The sequence below is a fragment of the Rhinolophus ferrumequinum genome, chromosome 17, assembly GCF_004115265.2.
Source record: "Rhinolophus ferrumequinum isolate MPI-CBG mRhiFer1 chromosome 17, mRhiFer1_v1.p, whole genome shotgun sequence".
NCBI classification, from domain to species: Eukaryota; Metazoa; Chordata; class Mammalia; order Chiroptera; family Rhinolophidae; genus Rhinolophus; species Rhinolophus ferrumequinum.
This window is the reverse complement of record NC_046300.1, coordinates 37,316,846-37,333,915: the sequence shown is the minus strand read 5'-3', so window position 1 is coordinate 37,333,915 and position 17,070 is coordinate 37,316,846. Positions and strand designations below refer to the sequence as shown.

The 17,070-nt window shown below is 45.7% G+C and overlaps 2 protein-coding genes across 8 annotated transcripts in view; both read left to right on the top strand.

Annotated features, from left to right (window-relative positions):
• Positions 1–522: 522 nt before the first annotated feature.
• A4GNT (alpha-1,4-N-acetylglucosaminyltransferase) lies at positions 523–4,901 on the top strand. Its single transcript, XM_033133140.1, has 2 exons — positions 523–958; positions 4,261–4,901. Exons 1-2 carry the CDS (start codon positions 548–550, stop codon positions 4,873–4,875), a joined length of 1,026 nt encoding a protein of 341 aa, XP_032989031.1. The 5' UTR covers positions 523–547; the 3' UTR covers positions 4,876–4,901.
• Positions 4,902–7,433: 2,532 nt separating this feature from the next.
• The window catches only part of DZIP1L (DAZ interacting zinc finger protein 1 like), a 41,617-nt gene continuing 31,980 nt past the window's right edge, over positions 7,434–17,070 (top strand). For 3 of the 7 annotated variants that reach the window (XM_033133268.1, XM_033133266.1, XM_033133265.1), the window contains exons 1-2: positions 13,194–13,267; positions 16,037–16,618. In XM_033133268.1, the coding sequence (XP_032989159.1) occupies positions 13,265–13,267; positions 16,037–16,618 (585 nt within the window). In that variant the 5' untranslated portion in view covers positions 13,194–13,264. Of the gene's footprint in view, positions 7,717–7,937; positions 7,968–10,369; positions 10,483–13,193; positions 13,268–16,036; positions 16,619–17,070 lie in introns of those variants that run through there. The other 4 variants (XM_033133269.1, XM_033133270.1, XM_033133271.1 and 1 more) reach the window with 4 other exon arrangements.

The window sequence follows — 17,070 nt, the reverse complement described above, 5'->3', positions numbered from 1 at the left end:
CTTGTTTCATTGCCTTGGTTAGACTTAGCAGAATGATGTTGAAGAGTAACTGATAATAAACATCTATATCATATTCCTGGTCTTAATGGGGATGTTTCAAATGCTTCATATTAAGTGTGATGATTGCTCTATGTTCTGGTAGACATCGTTGGTCAGTTTAAGAAAGTTTCCTTGTGTTTTTTTAAAAATTATGAGTGAATGTCAAATTTCATCCTGTTCTTGACATCTATGGAAACAAAATGATCATACAGCATTTCTTCTTCAATCTGCTAAGATAATGCATTTTACCAATAGTTTTCCTATTAACGAATTTATTATTTTCCTCTTTCGTACCACCCTTAAATTCCTCAGTTAAACCCTAGTTAATGCATTTTTCTTTTTAATAGTGCGGGACTGGGTCATATTTTATTTAGGATTTTAACAATCTAAGCTTAGAAGTGACATTTTTTGCATTATTTTATTGTGTGCTATCTTCATCTGGTTTTGTGAATCTAATTTTTAATTAATTGTGTTGATTTGAAGGAGCAGCTAGGAGAGAGAAGTAGACATGCTGAAGGAGCTCCAGCTCTCCTTGTCGGTCATCCTGCTGCTTTCCTGTGGCTTCCTCTACCGGCTCACCACGAAGTTCAGCTGCCACTTCTCCTGCCTGCCTCCCTACAAGTCCCAGCAGGGGCCAGAGGGCCTCCTGGGCAAGGGACGCAGCATTGTGTTCATAGAGACCTCTGAGAGAATGGAGCCACCCCCACTGGTCTCCTGTGCTGTGGAGTCTGCTGCCAAGATTTATCCTGAGCAGCCTGTGGCGTTCTTTATGAAGGGTCTCAGCAATTCCATGCAGCCGCCCCCAAACTCCACTTACCCAGCCTTTTCCCTCCTTTCAGCAATAGACAATGTTTTCCTCTTCCCTTTGAATATGACAAAGCTGTTTGAAGACACACCATTGTTTTCATGGTACACTCAGGTAAGTGTTCAGAGAATCTTAGACTGCCAGTGTGGGGAGGGACGACAGAAAACGATTCCAACCTACTCGTTTTATAGCTGGGGGTAAGGACTCAGTGTTGGAGATGGGACTAGAACCCAGTTCCTTTGACTCTTGCCTGGACTTCTTTCTATTGTGTTGAGTCCTGATTCAAGTAAACAGGAGAGACTTAAGCTTATCTATAAGCTTTTGCTTCCAGCCTTCTACCTGAGGATCCCATATACTTTTGAGTCTACTTTTAACCGAATGAGTTGCTGTATCTTTTCTAGGTGTACAAACCCCTTATTTTTCACCGAGAGTTAAACCCATCTATCTTAAACTTTTCTTTCTTTTGTTTTTTTGCACCTGAGGGGGAACATTTAACTTGAAAATTATGTAAACAGAAAGCCCATGAAGATCAGGTGGAATGTGGCTATATGAGATTGGGGTATATTAAGATATGATCAAGACACTCCTGGAGCTCTTAGGAGGTGTGTAATCTTTATCATAGTAACATAGCATAATAAGGAAATAATGTTTCAATTAAATATTTCTCTCACAGAGGACTCATAATCAGGTAATGCATAAGGACATTACAATATAGCCACTCAGTAATTCCATTATGCTGGCTTTATCTCTGGCATCTTATGAAGACTCAAGATGAAATTAAATATTCTTATATTATAATGTAATTATAATCATTTTAGCTGTGCAACCCCCCAACCCCACATCTATATGGAAGCAAAAGACCTGAAGAAAATACACAACTCACAGTAATAGTAGGTGTTTTAGTATGATTGGATGAGGAGTGAATTTAGTGATGAGATGTTAATTGTATAAGTAAAATTATTTTAAAAAGTAATTTAAAAACTGACTTCAAAATAATACCATTTCCTGCCATATGAAGTCCGATCTAAGTTCTAATCAGAGGCTAGGCCAAATGTCAGCAAACTTTTCTCTGTAAAGGGCCAGAAAGTAAATACTTCAGGTTTTGCAGGCCAAGAGGCAAAATTGAAGCCATCATGAGGCACTTGTGTTAGTTTCCTAAAGCTGCTGTAACAACGTACCACAAACTTGGTGACTTAAAACAACGGAAATATATTCCCTCACAGTTTTGGAGGCCAGAAGTCCAGAATCGTTTTCACTGGGTGGATATCAAGGTGAGGGCCTGGCCCCATTTCCCTGGGAAGCTCTAGGGAAGAATCCTTCCTGTAGAGCCTGTCACGCCAGCCTCTGTCTCCATCTTCACATCCATTTGTGTGTGTGTGTGTGTGTGTGTGTGTGTGTGAACTCTACCTCTCCCTCTCCCTCTCTTTAAAGGACATGTGATTGCATTTAGAGCCCATCAGGATAATCCAGGATAATCTTCATCTCAAAATCCTTAATTGAATTCCATCTGCAAAGACCCTTTCCCCACGAGGTAACATTTACAAGTTCCAGGACTTAGGATCTGATTATCTTTGAGTGGCCATTATTCAGCCTACTACAGTATTCATATATAAAAAAGGAAAACTCCTGCCCCTGTGCCCGCCATCTCATTTGCCTGGGGACTGGGTGGCTCTCCTGGGTGGAGGACACACTTGGCTCCTGGTTGCTATCAGCTGGAGACATTTTCTGGATTAAGCGACAGTCCTAAGCGTGTGTGTGTGTGTGTGTGTGTGTGTGTGTGTGTGTGTGTGTAATTGGTCAATTTCACTCTTGGCCCCACGTAACTTCTATATCCCACTGCACCTACCGGTATCTCTTCTCCTGAAGAGCATGAAAGTCTCAAATTTGAGACCTGTCAGGAGGAGGTAGATTGACTCACTGGATTGAGATTTCACCTGTAGTTGCCAGCACAGGGTTCCTAACAAGTAGGTGGCGACTAGTGTGGTCCCAGGCAGCGGCATGGCAGGCTGTAGGTCAGGGAGGCAGGCGTTAGCAGTGGAGAAGGACTGGTGGAAGGGACATGCTGCCTAGGTCCCTGCGACTCTCCGTGCTAGCCTGCTAGAGGGTGCTCCAGGACTGTACAGGAACACGCAGCACGCTGGCTCTGGGCCTGCTGTCCCCACTCTGGTGTTTAACTAACATTTCCTACGTTGTATTTTGCTCATAGGAAAAAGAAATCTTCACTCTAATTGTTTTGGGAGATGCTGAATACTAACTATATCCTTTTCTCACAGACTAACCATGCACATGAGGAGATTAAAGGCTCTTGTGTAGTCCTGAACTAAAGCATTTTAATTTGACTCAATCCAGCATTTTCCAAATATATTTGAGCATGAAACCCTTTCATTATGACGTAAATATTTTCTTGGAGCTAATGTTCCCCAGAACGCAGTTTGGGCTGTTCTAAGCTACACCTCCATTTTGCTATGTTGGATTTTAGGAACAAAGTGGGCCCTGGGACATAGAGCTCTTAAGCATCTGCCCCATGTGAACCTGCACTACGCTCTTTTGGCCATACTGCCTCCCTCCTGTTCCTGCCTCAGGGCCCTTGCTCTAGCTGTTCCTTCAACCTAGAACCTTCTTCTCAAGATATCCGCATGGTTCACTTACCCACTTGATTCAAGTTTCTGCTGGAACCTAAAACAAGATTGTGTTTCACCCTACCCCCTTCATAGCTCCCTCATTCAGCTTTTTTTCCTTCACAGGCCTTATGAACACCCAACATATTATATGTTTATTTGTTTATTGTCTATCTCTTCTCAGTAGAGATTTTTGTCATTGTTCACTGGCATATCTTTAGCAGCTATAACAGAGCTTGGCGTATCGTAAGTAGGACCTCAATGAATATTATTAAAGGAATTAGTGAACAAAGGCATGTATGCATTTTAAGATTCTTTTACCAGTTTCTCAGATACCATACATATTGACTTTTTTCCTATAGTTTCCTACTTTATCTTTTTCTTGTTCAGTTTTTAGCATTTTTTAGGACTTTACAAAAATTATTCCTTCATAGTTTCATATTTGTGGTTAACGGACACCCCACTGAAAATGACTCATACAGTTCATTGTGAGATCCCTTCTGGGTTTTTATTTTACCTTTTCACTGCTTTAATTCTTTTTTTATTTTTTAAAACAATTTAATGAATTCTTTAAAAGCTGTTAAAATCTTTTCAGATTGCTGTAAACTTTTTACTAAAAGGTAACTTTTTTGGGATGGAGGTAAGTTTGGTAAATTTGCAAAATTGGGCTTCTGGCAAATAGATTTTTGGGAAGCTGGTTTGATTCCTCTTTCCCAGCTACCCTCGGGCCAGGTGTCCTGCTGCGACAGCCATCCCTCTTCCCCTGCTGCTGGGGCTGATTTGCACCTGCTCCCGCAGATCAACACCAGTGCAGAGAGAAACTGGCTCCATGTCAGCTCCGATGCATCCCGCCTGGCCATCATCTGGAAGTATGGTGGCATCTACATGGACACCGATGTCATCTCCATCAGGCCCATCCCCGAGGAAAACTTTTTGGCTGCCCAGTCTTCTCAGTACTCTAGTAACGGGGTGTTTGGATTCCTCCCCCGCCACTCCTTCCTATGGGAGTGCATGGAAAACTTTGTTGAACACTACAATTCAGACATTTGGGGCAACCAGGGTCCCAATTTGATGACGAGGATGTTGAGAGTATGGTGCAAACTCAAAGACTTCCAGGAGGTGAGCGACCTCAAGTGTTTGAATTTGTCCTTCCTACACCCCCAAAGATTTTACCCCATCTCCTACCCAGAGTGGAAGCGCTACTACGAAGTCTGGGACACAGACCCGAGCTTCAACGACTCCTATGCCCTGCATCTGTGGAACTACATGAACCAGGAAGGGAGGGCCGTGGTTAGAGGCAGCAACACGCTGGTGGAAAATCTCTACCGTCAGCACTGTCCCAGGACTTACAGGCATCTGATTCAAGGCCCAGAGGGGTTGGTGACTGGGAAGCTGGGTCCTGGTAACAGATAGAGCCAATGCTGGGTTGTTGCTGCTACGTCGTGGAACTAAACACTGCCTGGGGTGCCACACTTTCCCTGGATCTCCACTTTGCCCAGGGGTGTGGGGACTGACCCACATGTCAGTTAGTATTAGCTTTCTCTGTCTATGACACAAAAATCCTAAGGGCCATTAGTGTATAAAATATAGAAGTTTATTGCTCTCTTATGTAAAAGAATCTGAAGGCAAGTCATTCAGGGTGGGTGTAGTCACTGTAGCCATCAGGGACCTCGGCTTCTTGCTTCTCTCTGTTTGTCATCCTTGATGTCCACAGCTCATGTTCCATATGGCTAGCTGATCTCCACGGCTCATCGTGTCTGCATTTAAACAATGTCCCCTGGACTAGCCATCTAGGGCCAGTCTCCTTTGGCCTGTTTCTGTGTCAGGGACTGACATTGGCACCACCAAATCTTGTGTGTGCTCTGGCAGAAGTGACAGCTTCTTAGTGCTAAGTGATGTCGTCTTCTATCAACTCTTGGTATCTTCAGGACCTGGAACGGAGCCTGGCTCACAGTAGGCACTCAATCACTCTTGGCTATATTGAATGTGGAATTGTGGCCCAGTAAGGGAAGGGTACAAGGGTCCCATGCATGGCCGGTCTTGGTCACCTGAGGATGGAGTCTTTAGCTTTTGCATTACAGGCAAGGTGGACTGAGGTGCATGTCAAGTCCACTTTCTCCCAACCGCCCTGCAAAAGAGGGCACCCACTTACACAGGGGGAAATTGAGTCTGGTGGAAATGACAAACACAAACAGATACCCTCAGTGCTACTTTCTGTACATTTAGGGGATACAATGGGAAGAGAGCTGAGAAGCAAATGCTCTAAGCCCCCGCAGATTTCACACTGTACTGAACTCAGAGGACGCATGCTGACTGCTAGGCTCCTGGCTCAGTCGAAAGACGCTTTAGCTAATTTGATTCTCATAATGACCCTGCTAGGTAGAGTTTTTTTTTCTTCTTTTTTATGGAGAGGTTAAGTGACTTTCCCAAGGTTGCACAGCTCGGGAATGTGGGGTGTAAATGAACCTTTGACTCCAAAGCCTGGTCTCTTCTCTCCCCTCCAGTGGGCAGTAGGAACCCCTGGACAGAAAAGTGCACCCTGACCAGGAGAGGAGAGGAGGAACAAGATTCCCCATCAGAGCAGATGACTCACACACATCCCTACTTGGTCCTGGTCCCTAGTCCACCCACTGTTTTTTTTTTTTTTTTTTTTTTTTTTAACATTTTAAAAACTGCGGTGAAGTACACATACCATAAAATTTGTCGTTTTAACCATTTTAATATGTACAATTTCAGTAGCATTAAGTACATTTATATTGTCGTACAACCAACATCACCATCCATCTCTAGAACTTTTCAAAGTGAAACTCTGTACACATTAAACACTAATTCCCCCACCTCCCCCAGCCCTGGTAACCACTATTGTACTTTCTGGGATATATGAACTTGACTATTCTAGGTAACTTGTATAGGTGGAATCATATAATATCTGTCCTTCTGTGTCTGGCTCATTTCTCTTAGCATAGTATTTTCAAGGTTCATTCAAGTTGTGGCATGTATCAGAATTTCATTCCTTTGTATAAGGCTGAATAATATTCCACTGTATGTACGTATTACATTTTGTTTATTCATTCATATGTCAGTGGGTACTTGGGTTGTTTCAAACTTTTGGTTATTGTGAATATGCTGTTATGAACATACATGTGCAAATATCTGAGTCCCTGTTTTCAATTCTTTTTAGTATATACCTGGAAATGGAATTGCTGGATCATATGATAATTCTATATTTGACTTTTTGAGGAATTGCCATTCTCTTTTCCACAGCAGCTGTACCATTTTATATTCCCACCAGCAATGCATGGGGGTTCCAATTTTTGCACATCATTGCCAACATTATTCCCATACATGTTTGTTTTGGTTGCCCCAAGATACAGAGCTTGGCAGATTGAGGCTGGTGGGGGGAGCCTTAAAAATTTTTTTCCAGAAATCTGAGTCTCAGTAAAGCAAGCATTGACTGTGGGAAAGAATCAGAGGCTAATATCAGGAAAGAAAGAATTTTTTGGTCCTAGGTTTCACAGCTGGGTCCACAGGACAAGCAATAAGTTGGGTGGTGGTGGTGGTGGTGGTTAACATTTGACCAGGCCTGGGACTCACTGTAAGGACTAACATGAGGTGGGATCAGAAACCAGGAAGATTCCTTTAATTTAGGGCAGGTGGGCTGGGCTATCTGCCCAGGAGGTTGTAGCTGTCCCTGCTTCCAGCAGCAAAGGGACTGTACTGGAGGGTGTGGTGGTGGTGGTGGTGGTGGTGGTGGTGTGTGTGTGTGTACAGGAGTACATCAGCCTCCCTGAATTCCATGGGGCATGGCCTCTCAGCAAGGCCTGGGAGCCATTCACATGAATCCTGGATTTTCCCAACGGGTTAAATTTGGCATTCCCTCCTTCCCTGCTCTGTAACCGGCCTAAAAATAGCGGGTCTTGGGGGCTGGGAGAAGCTCCACCCCTCCTCTGGGTGGGGTAGGGAGGTTGTTTTAGGAGTAGGAGGCGTCAGACCCCAGGCCTCTAGCTGCTCGCGTGGCGAAGTTCTCTTGTCCCAGGCCCCGCAGGTTGGCAGCTCTGTCCCCGCTCCCGAGAGCGCCCAGGCTTCCCGAGACTGGGGAAGCATCCCAGCCCGCGCGACGGTGAGGATTCCGGGAACCTCTTGGAGCAGTCGGGGACTGTGGAGAGAGCCGGGGGCGGGGACTGGACGAGGCTGAGAAAGGGAGCCAACGACTCTGGGACTTCTGCCCACTCTCCCAGCTTCGGGGACCCCCAGGTGAGCCGGACCGCGTGGGAAAACTATGCTAGGAATTCGGCCCGGGAGGGGCGCGGGTGAGGTCCTGGTAGTCCCAGTGATCGGTGCCACGGGCTGCAGGAGGTTAAACATTAGCTGCTCGGGACGCCCTGCGGGGGTCCCGCCCTGGAGCAGAGGAGCTGCGCCCGCCCGGGCTCGGCCTCTAGACGCGCCACTTCCTGCGTCTGGCTCTGCCCTCCACGCTCAGCTCCTTTGGCCTGCTGTGGACCGAGGTACCCCCAGAGGGGAGCAGGAATGACTGTAGCCCCAGGACTGGGCATCCCTGGGAGGACAGCTTTGGATTTTTACTTTTTGAAAAAAGTAAAATGATTTGGGGGCTAAATGCTTTGAATTCTGTAGGTGTGTGTGTGTGTGTGGGGGGGATCATTTAGTAATAAGATGATTTAAAAACAAAGACTTTGGCATCTTTAGTTCCTCTGCCTTGCACTCCTGGGCTGCAGTTTAGCAGGAGACAGCGATGGTGTTTTCGTTTTGTGGTGGCTACAGATAAAGTCCACTGGAGACTTGCTTAGTACAGGACAAGGCTCCAGAGGCCTGGCAGAGCACAGGCTCTGGAGGGCCTGAGCAGGGGCTCCCACTAACCCAGCGCTCCTCAGGGCTCAGGGCCTGCCTGCCCCTTCGTTGTCTCCTGGAATCTGATTTCTAACAGCACTTGGAAGAGAGGTCTGGTGAGTGTGGGGTGCTGGGACTGTGGGCTCCCACACCCCCATCTGCAGGCAAGGTGAGGGGTCTCTCTCCTTTTTCACGGGGTCCCTAACCCCTCCCCCTGGAGCTGAGGACTGGCGGGTAAGAACAACCCCACTTAGAGAAGGCTGGTCCTTCAGTCAAGTGGCTGATGAGCCGCCTTTTGTCTGTGTCTGTCAGCACCAAGGGTCTGGAGACATTTCCCTCATGTGGAAATACTTTTGGACACCGTCCAACTTGATAAAGTGGTCCCATGAAGTTATATGCTTCAGGTTGGAAACAGAAAACTGAATTCATTTGTGCAGCATAACTGGGTTCTGCTACGGAGCTGGAATTTGGTCAAAAGTCTTGTTGCTCAATTGAAACTGTCAGGCGCAGGAAGGCGACAACTTGCTGGGCTGTTCTGAACCGCCTTGTGGGCCCCTTGCAGGGAGGGCCAGTCTTGGTCTGCAGGGTTAACCACCAGCATGAAATGCCACCTGTCACTAGACCTTGTACCTCTAGGGAGGATTCTGTGGGGTCTGATGACCCAGACACTGAGGGCAGAGAAGCTCTACCAAGAAGCAATAACTCCTCCATAGGAAAGAATACACCAATATTATATTCTAGACTGGTTTTCTTTTAGATGTGAAAGCAGTGCTGGTTTTTGACAATTCTGCACTTGGGAAGCTAGGTCATGGTCACTATGTAGTCTTTTCCTCAAAAATACTCGTGAGAGATGTCAGTCAAATCCCTACCTCCAATTTTTATTTTAAAGAAAATCCTTTTGTGGCAAAAACTTAAAATAGGTTTTGACCAAACTGTGGACACTGTCTTTTAAAAATATCTCCTTAAAGTTTCTGGGAATGGAGGCCAGCTATAAGGGAGAGCTGTGTGCCTAGTGGGGTAGATCTCTCTCTCTCTCTCTGTTCTGGAAGTGGGGGCAGCTCCCACGAAGGGAAAGAAAGAGTGGAAAGGCGGACTCCTCCCTTTAGAAAACAACAGAATCAGAGAAGTCTGAGAAGTAACGGAGAGTCTGAGAAGTCAGAGAATCAGAGAAGTAACGGCAGTGCCCCGGAAGAGCTCCTGGGTCGCGCTCATCTCCGTTGGGGTCTCCCCCGCTCCCTTGCCTGTGGTGTGTGCACAGCCTGTTTGCAAACTGTGTGAAGGTTACCTTGGCAGCCACAACAATTAGCACTAATGACATGCCTGAGCTCCCTGGGGCAGGCACCACTGAAATTAGTTGGGAGCCAGGGCAGGCTTGTAAATGATTGCCTGGCAGAAGCCTTGGAAGCTTGTTTCTCTCTGTGTGCTTCTCTTGGCTTCATTCTTGAAGAAGCAGAAGAGACCGGAAGATGGCAGCGGTAGTAGTGTACTCTAGCTGTCAATTTATATTAAAAAGTCAGCCAGAATTTTGTTTAAAAATCGGCTATTTGGTATATTTTGTGGAAGTTATCTTTGACAGATTATAGGTGGGCAGGTTTCAGAACCATAAAGTCTCCAGGAATTGCTTCACAGTGGGATGACTGCCTTGAGAGGTGGTGGACACCCCATCACTGGGAATATGCAAAGCTAGGATGGTAGATGGGCTTCCTCTCTTGGCTATAGGATTGCCCTAGGTAGAAACGATCTCTTCACCCATGAAGTGATTTTGGAATGCTAGCATAAATATCGTTCTTTTGGCTCCCATTAACTTATGACCTTGGTCTAGGATTGGGAAGTTTCCTGGACCCCATTGAAACATTTAGGGGTGGCTAACACAGCTTCAGATTTCCTAATGACAGTGAGTCATTTCTGCCTGTGTTCCTATTCCCAGATGGGAAAAACAGTCTGCTGCTAATTCATTCTGGAGAAGGCAGGGTGTTCCTGCCCTCCTGGGTGTGTGGTTTCTAGGTAACTTGCAGCATTCTCATCTGGCTTTGTCTTCTGCCCTTCCTAATCTGGTTACAAGCTGCTGAGTTGAGTCTGCTGAGATACAAGGAGAATTGAAGGCCTCCAGCTCTGATCCTGTTGTGATTTGCTCTAAACTCTCTCAGTTCGTGCAGTTTGGTCAAGAAATCTCAGGTACTGTAATTTTTATAATGGGAAATAATTTATGTATTTTCATCATGATCATTGGAAGGTAGTTTGGCATAATTCAAAAGCTTTGGAGTCAGAATTTGATTTGAATCTTGGTTTCATACGTAGTAGCTGAGTGACTTGGGGAAGGTCCCTTAGCTTTTCTGAGCCTCAATTTTTACATTTTTTTCAGATGAGGCAAATCAAAGCTACATACCCTGCTGTATGACAACTAGAAATAGTACTTTTTAAGGCTGGCACCGTGCCTGGCACATAGATACTTAATAAATGATGGCTGCTGTCATTGTCATACTCATCAAATCCCCACAGTTCTGCTCACCTTTTGATGTCAGAATGGTAGGACTCCTGAGAATCAGACCTTTGGGGTTCCAGTGGGAGACAGGAATGATACTTTTGGGGCTCAGTAAAACCTCATGAAATCAGACCCCTAATTCAGAATTCTGTATAGCTGGGACTGGGGCTGTGACCCTCGGTATTAAGAGACTGTGCTCAGTGTCAACGTGAGGGTTTTAGGGCTGCTCAGGCAGCAAGCTAGAACGCTGTGACCACAACTTGACAGCGAGTGTGGGCACCGGGGCTTCTCACTGAAAACCACCCACGAGGGCTCCTGCACTCTAAGCTTTCATTAGTGGCACATGGAATTAAGCTCTGGACATAGATGGTCAACAAATCAACCATTTTACTAAGTCTGAATGTCATTTCTCTCCCAGGAGTCCAAATGAAGGACTCCTAACTCCATTCTTATTCTATAACTTAATTCTTGCTCTTCATAGCCTCATTTCTCCAAGACCCCAAGAATGTAGAAATGTGAGGCAGATATTCTAAGATTTTGGCAATTCTGCTCAGTTCAATAGAAATCTGGGCTGCATGTAATATGCTAGGGGCTGGAGTACAACAGATGTGAATAAGCCAAGGTCTCAGCCCTTGTGGACCTCACAGAGAGAGAGGGGGAGTGGGGAAAAAGGAGACAGAAATGTCCTGTTATGGCCTCTTCTTAGTGCTCCCATAGCACCTCGTCCTTTCTGTGTACTTTTCTGTGTATTTTGTGCACTTTCTGTGTATTTTTCTGTCTTTCTGGAGAACCAACTGTGGAGCCAGACACCATCACTTACTAGTTGTGTAATTTTGGAAAGTAATTTCACCCTCTTTGTTCATCTCTCAGTTTCTTCATCCGTATACAGGGTTGTTGTGAGAATTAACTGAGATAATACATGTAAAGCCTTATAACTGTGTGTGGAGCACACAGTTCCAGAACTGTTAACTCTTTCTGTTAACAATTGCAGGAACTGTTGCCTGAATCACCGTTAATCAGGACTGTCAATCACGGTGCCTGGCACTTAGTACGGGCTTATGAATCATTTGTTGATGGGATAGACGAATGATTGCTGCACAGCTACCCCACATCAGACCAGAATATGGTGAGGGCGACTAAAGGAGTGTATGCTCTGTGCTCTGGGGAAGAGCAAGAATTATGACTGTGGGCCTGGGAGGGATTTGGGTAGCGATCATGTATGAGCAAATCCTTGAAAGCATGCATTCACCTTCAGTAGGAGCAAAAGGACATGGCGGAAGGCCCTCTGCACCAAGAGGCAGCATGGCATAGTGGCTTAGAGTTCAGACTCAGTAACCAGGCTGCATGGGTTGGATCCTGCCTCCTGTACCTGTGGACAAGCTTCTTCACTTCTTTGTGGCTTAGATAATAATAGTATCTCCTCAAGGGGGTGTTCTGAGGATTACACAAATTATTCTTTACAAAACACTTAAAAACAGTGCCTATAAATAAGTAGCCCAGACATAAGAATGGGTGGACAGCAAATAATATGGTAAGTGGAGATGCAGCTAGAAAGGTAGTTTGGAAACAGTTCATAAAGGTCTTTGAATATCTTCTTAATGATTGTGGAATTAGCTCCCGAGGAACACATTCATTCCTGTATGGCTGAAGCTCATCGGTGGCTGTCCTTTTTAAACAGGGCATGCACTCCCCTTTTGCCACCACCCCAACACTGCCTGTCCCAACACTCCCTAAAGCAGTGGTTCTGAATTAGTAAATCTGGAGAGCTGCATTTCTCACGAGGTCCCAGGTGATGCTGGTCTGCTGGTTCAGAGACCACACTTGAGAATCGCTGCCTGATTGTATTTTGGACACTAAGATGGAGAATCAGTTGCCATTTATCATCAAGCTTATACTGTGGTTTCTTTTATACCTGGCACGTTTCCTGCATCGGAATTTGGATATGTAATTCCTGGTATTATCAGTAATGGCAATTTTGGTCTACAGGTCCCAAGAGACAGATGGGCCAGTAAGAAAGATTTGGGAGTGGCTCAGGCCCAGCCTGTGGAAGCTGAAGCTGTGGTTATGTGTGAGTTAACTCCGAGGAGAGTGTGCAGGGAGAGATGCATCATGGGTGAACGGGCCAGTATCATGGGGGCACTGGCACACTCTGCCTTAAAGGAGGAGGGAAACTGTTCGAGGGAGAGGCTGGCAGGAGCATTCAAAGTGCTGGGAGGAGAGCCGAGAGAGCTGCTGATGGAGTGTTCTTAGTCAGATTATTAGAGAGAGGAGTGTGGGCAAACATCTCAGGCCAAAGCTTAAATAGTTAAACAGTGCGTTCTCAGGTGAGCTCCTGGTCTGCAGGAGGACAGGAAGCAGGTGTCCTGTTACCCTTGCCCACAGCATGCCTGGTAACCTGCTGTTGTTCCAAGACACGGCTTGTTGTGGCAATTGTTTCTGAGGCTCTGGTGACACCGTTGCAGCTTGAAGTTGAGCATGGTGAGTATCATCTCACCTGCCACCCTGCCTTTTTTTTTTTTCAATAACACACTATGTTAAGTAGAAATGTGCTGGTCTTCTCCTTATGGCCATGGGTGCTTGTGGCTGGAGAGTTTTGTTTTTGGTGTATGTGTTGGGGAAGAGTATCTAAGAAAGAATAGGAGATGAAATGGAAAAGGTGGGTCAGTGGCATCGTGTGGGCAGCCTTCCAGACCAGGCTTAGGGTTTAGACTCAGTACTGTGGCAACAAGGAGCCACACTGAGCTCCTGGGTGGGCGGGATGGTGTGTGGTTAATACACCTTGGTTGCCCCAGTGCCTGGTACTAGGCCTGGCCCAGGTAGTCATGCTGTAAATGAGAGGGGAGTGAGTGAATGAATGAGTTTGAGGGATAAGTGGTGATGATCTGATCAAAGCAAGTTTTTAGGACTAATAGCCTCAAGGATCATATTGGGGAGTTCACAGTCCACAAGCTTTGGAGCCAGATGGACCTCTAACTGTATTTCAACCCTGGCCTCCCTACCTGGGGCAAGCTACTGAACCTCTGCAGACATCAGTTTAGTTGTTTGTAAAATGGGAATGCTAAGAGCTGTTTGTAGGTTTGTATTTAGAGTTTGTAGCTGGCACAGAGGCTGGTGCTTCCTGCACCACAGCTGGTGTTATTACTGAGTGCCTTTCCCTTGTATCTCCTCCAGTTCTCACTGCACCCGGGGGACAGGTAGGGCAGGCCTATCACCGCCTTTCCCAAATGAAGACAGGGCTCAGGGAGGGCAGGCCCTTTCCTGGAGGCCCTTCCCTTCTTTGCAAACCCAGCCCCATCATTTCTTCGAGGCCTTTCTCCTTTATGAGGTCAATGACCTTTCTCTTCTCTGACTTTCTATTGCATTTAAATATCTGAATGACATGATCTAGAAAGAATTTGATTAAATAGCATCACATGTACTGTCTGTTGCTCCATGTTCTAAGTTTTTCAAGGGCAGAAATTATATCTTTTTCTTTAAAAAAAATTTAAAAGTAATTGATGAGGATACAAAGATCTTCGAATGGTATAGAGAAGTGGAAAGTGGAAGATAAAGGTCCTCCACCTCCATTCCCATTCCCAGAGGTAACTGGTAACAGCTTGTTTATTTTTCTAGACATAGTCTATGCTTATGAGGCTATATATATACATATATATATTATATATTATATATGTATATATATTATATATAATATATATATAAAATCAACTTAGTGTTTGTATTTTATTTAATTATGTATTATACATGAATAACAAATAGAATCATATATATGTGTGTGTGTGTATATATATATATATATATATATATATATATAAAATAATCATTATTGGTCTGTGTAAGGCCTGTCTATCTTTATCTATCTATCTATCTATCTATCTATCTATCTATCTATCTATCTTTCTATCTATCATCTATCTCTTTCTAGCTATCCATTTTCTACTCATGCACCATTCATTTATTCATTTATTTACTCCCATTTTCCTCCTCCCTCATAGGCAACTATTTTAATGTGATATATCTATTTAGATATAGATATCAGATATATACTGTGTTTCCCTGAAAATAAGACCTAGCCGGACAATCAGCTCTAATGCATCTTTTGCTCCAAAAGATGCATTAGAGCTGATTGTCCGGCTAGGTCTTATTTTGGGGGAAACACAACATATATATATATATATACACACACACACACACACATATGAGATATACATAGCTCCTTTATTTTCACAAGTTATCATTAATGTGATTATATTATATCATTTAAACAGAAATGAAAGTATGTTTATGAGTATATGAGTATGTATGATCAGTATTCCATGTAAAGCTGCCTTATTTTCATCAATAGCCACAAAGTATTTCATTGTATAGAGCTAACATTTATATCCCCTGTTGTACTTTGTTCTCTGCTTTCTGGTACTTTTTCTTATACTTTGCTATTACAAACAATGCTACAATGATAATTCTTGCACAAGCAGCTTTGCACACCTGTATGAGTTTATTGGTAGGATAAATTGTGATTGGGTTTGAGAAAAAAGACCATCGTGGATGGAGCCCAATCTGCGTGCAGAGACCTGGCCACTCTCTTTAGCACCACTGCTCCCCTCCCTGCGCCCTCCCCAATAGCAGTATTGGACATCATTTCACTCACATTCCACTAGAGAGAACATAGTCATATGATGACACCTTACTGTGAGGAAAACTGGGAAATGTAGCTTACCCCTGTCCCCTATGATCTTGTAGTTGCAGGAGGAGAGGAGGGAATGTTGTGAACATTAGGTGGCTGTGCCACCCATGGCAAGTTGTTGGACGTTATCCTGAGATCAATGTAGGGTTGCGGAAGGACCTACTTATACATTTGACAGTTTTCCCCTGACAAAGACCTTTGGCCGTGGACTTGGGCAAGGGGACGTTCACTGAGGACCTACAATGTGCCAGGCACTAGACGAGTGCTTCATCTGCCTCCTTGCTAACCACAAACCTGCAAAGTGAGTCCCGTGATCCCCAATGTACCTAGGAGGCTTAAAGATGTGAAGGGACTTGCCCAAGGCTGAAGATCTGAATCCACATCTGTGTTATTGTAAAGCCCACGCCCTTGCTTTCCATGGCTCTGGCCATGTCAGTGCATACCATGCATGCTCCAGCTGTTGTTCAGGTCCCTCACCTCACCCCACTCAGGCTGTTGCTGGCCAGGTGTAGGGTACATGCAGCCCACATGCCTTGCCTAATTTGGAATCTCTTCTCCTTTTCCAGGCCCTCTCTCAGTTCCTTTGCTTGCTGCCGTGGCCTTGGCGGCACCCTCCTGCAGTGGTCAGCCCAGGGCTTCCCTCACCCATGCAGTCCCCTGCTACCACTTTTGAGGGCCTCAGTGGTTCCCTTTTTGGGGCCTACACACTCCCTACCTTCAAGTTCCAGCCTCGCCATGAGAGCATGGACTGGAGGCGCATTAGCGCCCTGGATGTGGACCGTGTGGCCCGGGAGCTGGATGTGGCCACCCTGCAGGAGAACATTGCTGGAGTCACCTTCTGCAACATGGACCGGGAGGCATGCAGCCGCTGTGGGCAGCCTGTGGACCCAGCGCTGCTCAAGGTGCTGCGCCTGGCACAGCTCATCATAGAGTACTTGCTGCACTGCCAGGACTGCCTGAGTGCCAGTGTTGCCCAGCTGGAGGCGCGGCTGCAGGCCAGCCTGGGCCAGCAGGAGCGCGGTCAGCAGGAGCTGGGCCGCCAGGCTGATGAGCTCAAGGGTGTGCGAGAGGAGAGCCGCCGGCGTCGCAAGCTGATCAGTACCTTGCAGCAGCTGCTCCTGCAGACAGGTGCCCACAGCTACCACACGGTGAGGAGTCTTGGCAGGGCAGGGCGAATGGGAGGGCTGTGCACCCAGCCACCGGGCCATCGGGGCAGCACCACCCCCTGGGACCGGAGGCCACTCTGGGCCATTCTCACTGGTTAGGGGCAAGATTTTAGAGACGCTGCTCATGGGCAGAGAGCCCGAGGGTATCTGATCAGGATCTACAGTGTGTGTGTGTGTGTGTGTGTGTGTGTATGGAGAGTGTATTTATGTGGCAGGTGTGTGTATGAAGGATGTGTGTGCATAGAGTATGTCTCGTGTGTGCATGTGTGAATGTATGGAGTGTGTGTATGCTTAAGGAAAGTGTGAATATGTGTGTGTCTAATGTGTGCCTGTGAATATTTGCAGAGTACATCCGTGTATGGTATGTATGCATATACAGAGTGTGTGATGTGTAATGTGTGCTTGTGTGTGTAGGTATGCATATAAAGATATAT

Excerpts from the sequence above, each read along its gene's own strand:
- A4GNT (XM_033133140.1), top strand. The coding sequence starts at position 548 with ATGCTGAAGGAGCTCCAGCTCTCCTTGTCGGTCATCCTGCTGCTTTCC. Across the intron at positions 959-4,260 it reads TGTTTTCATGGTACACTCAG|ATCAACACCAGTGCAGAGAG; the intron begins GTAAGTGTTCAG and ends CTGCTCCCGCAG.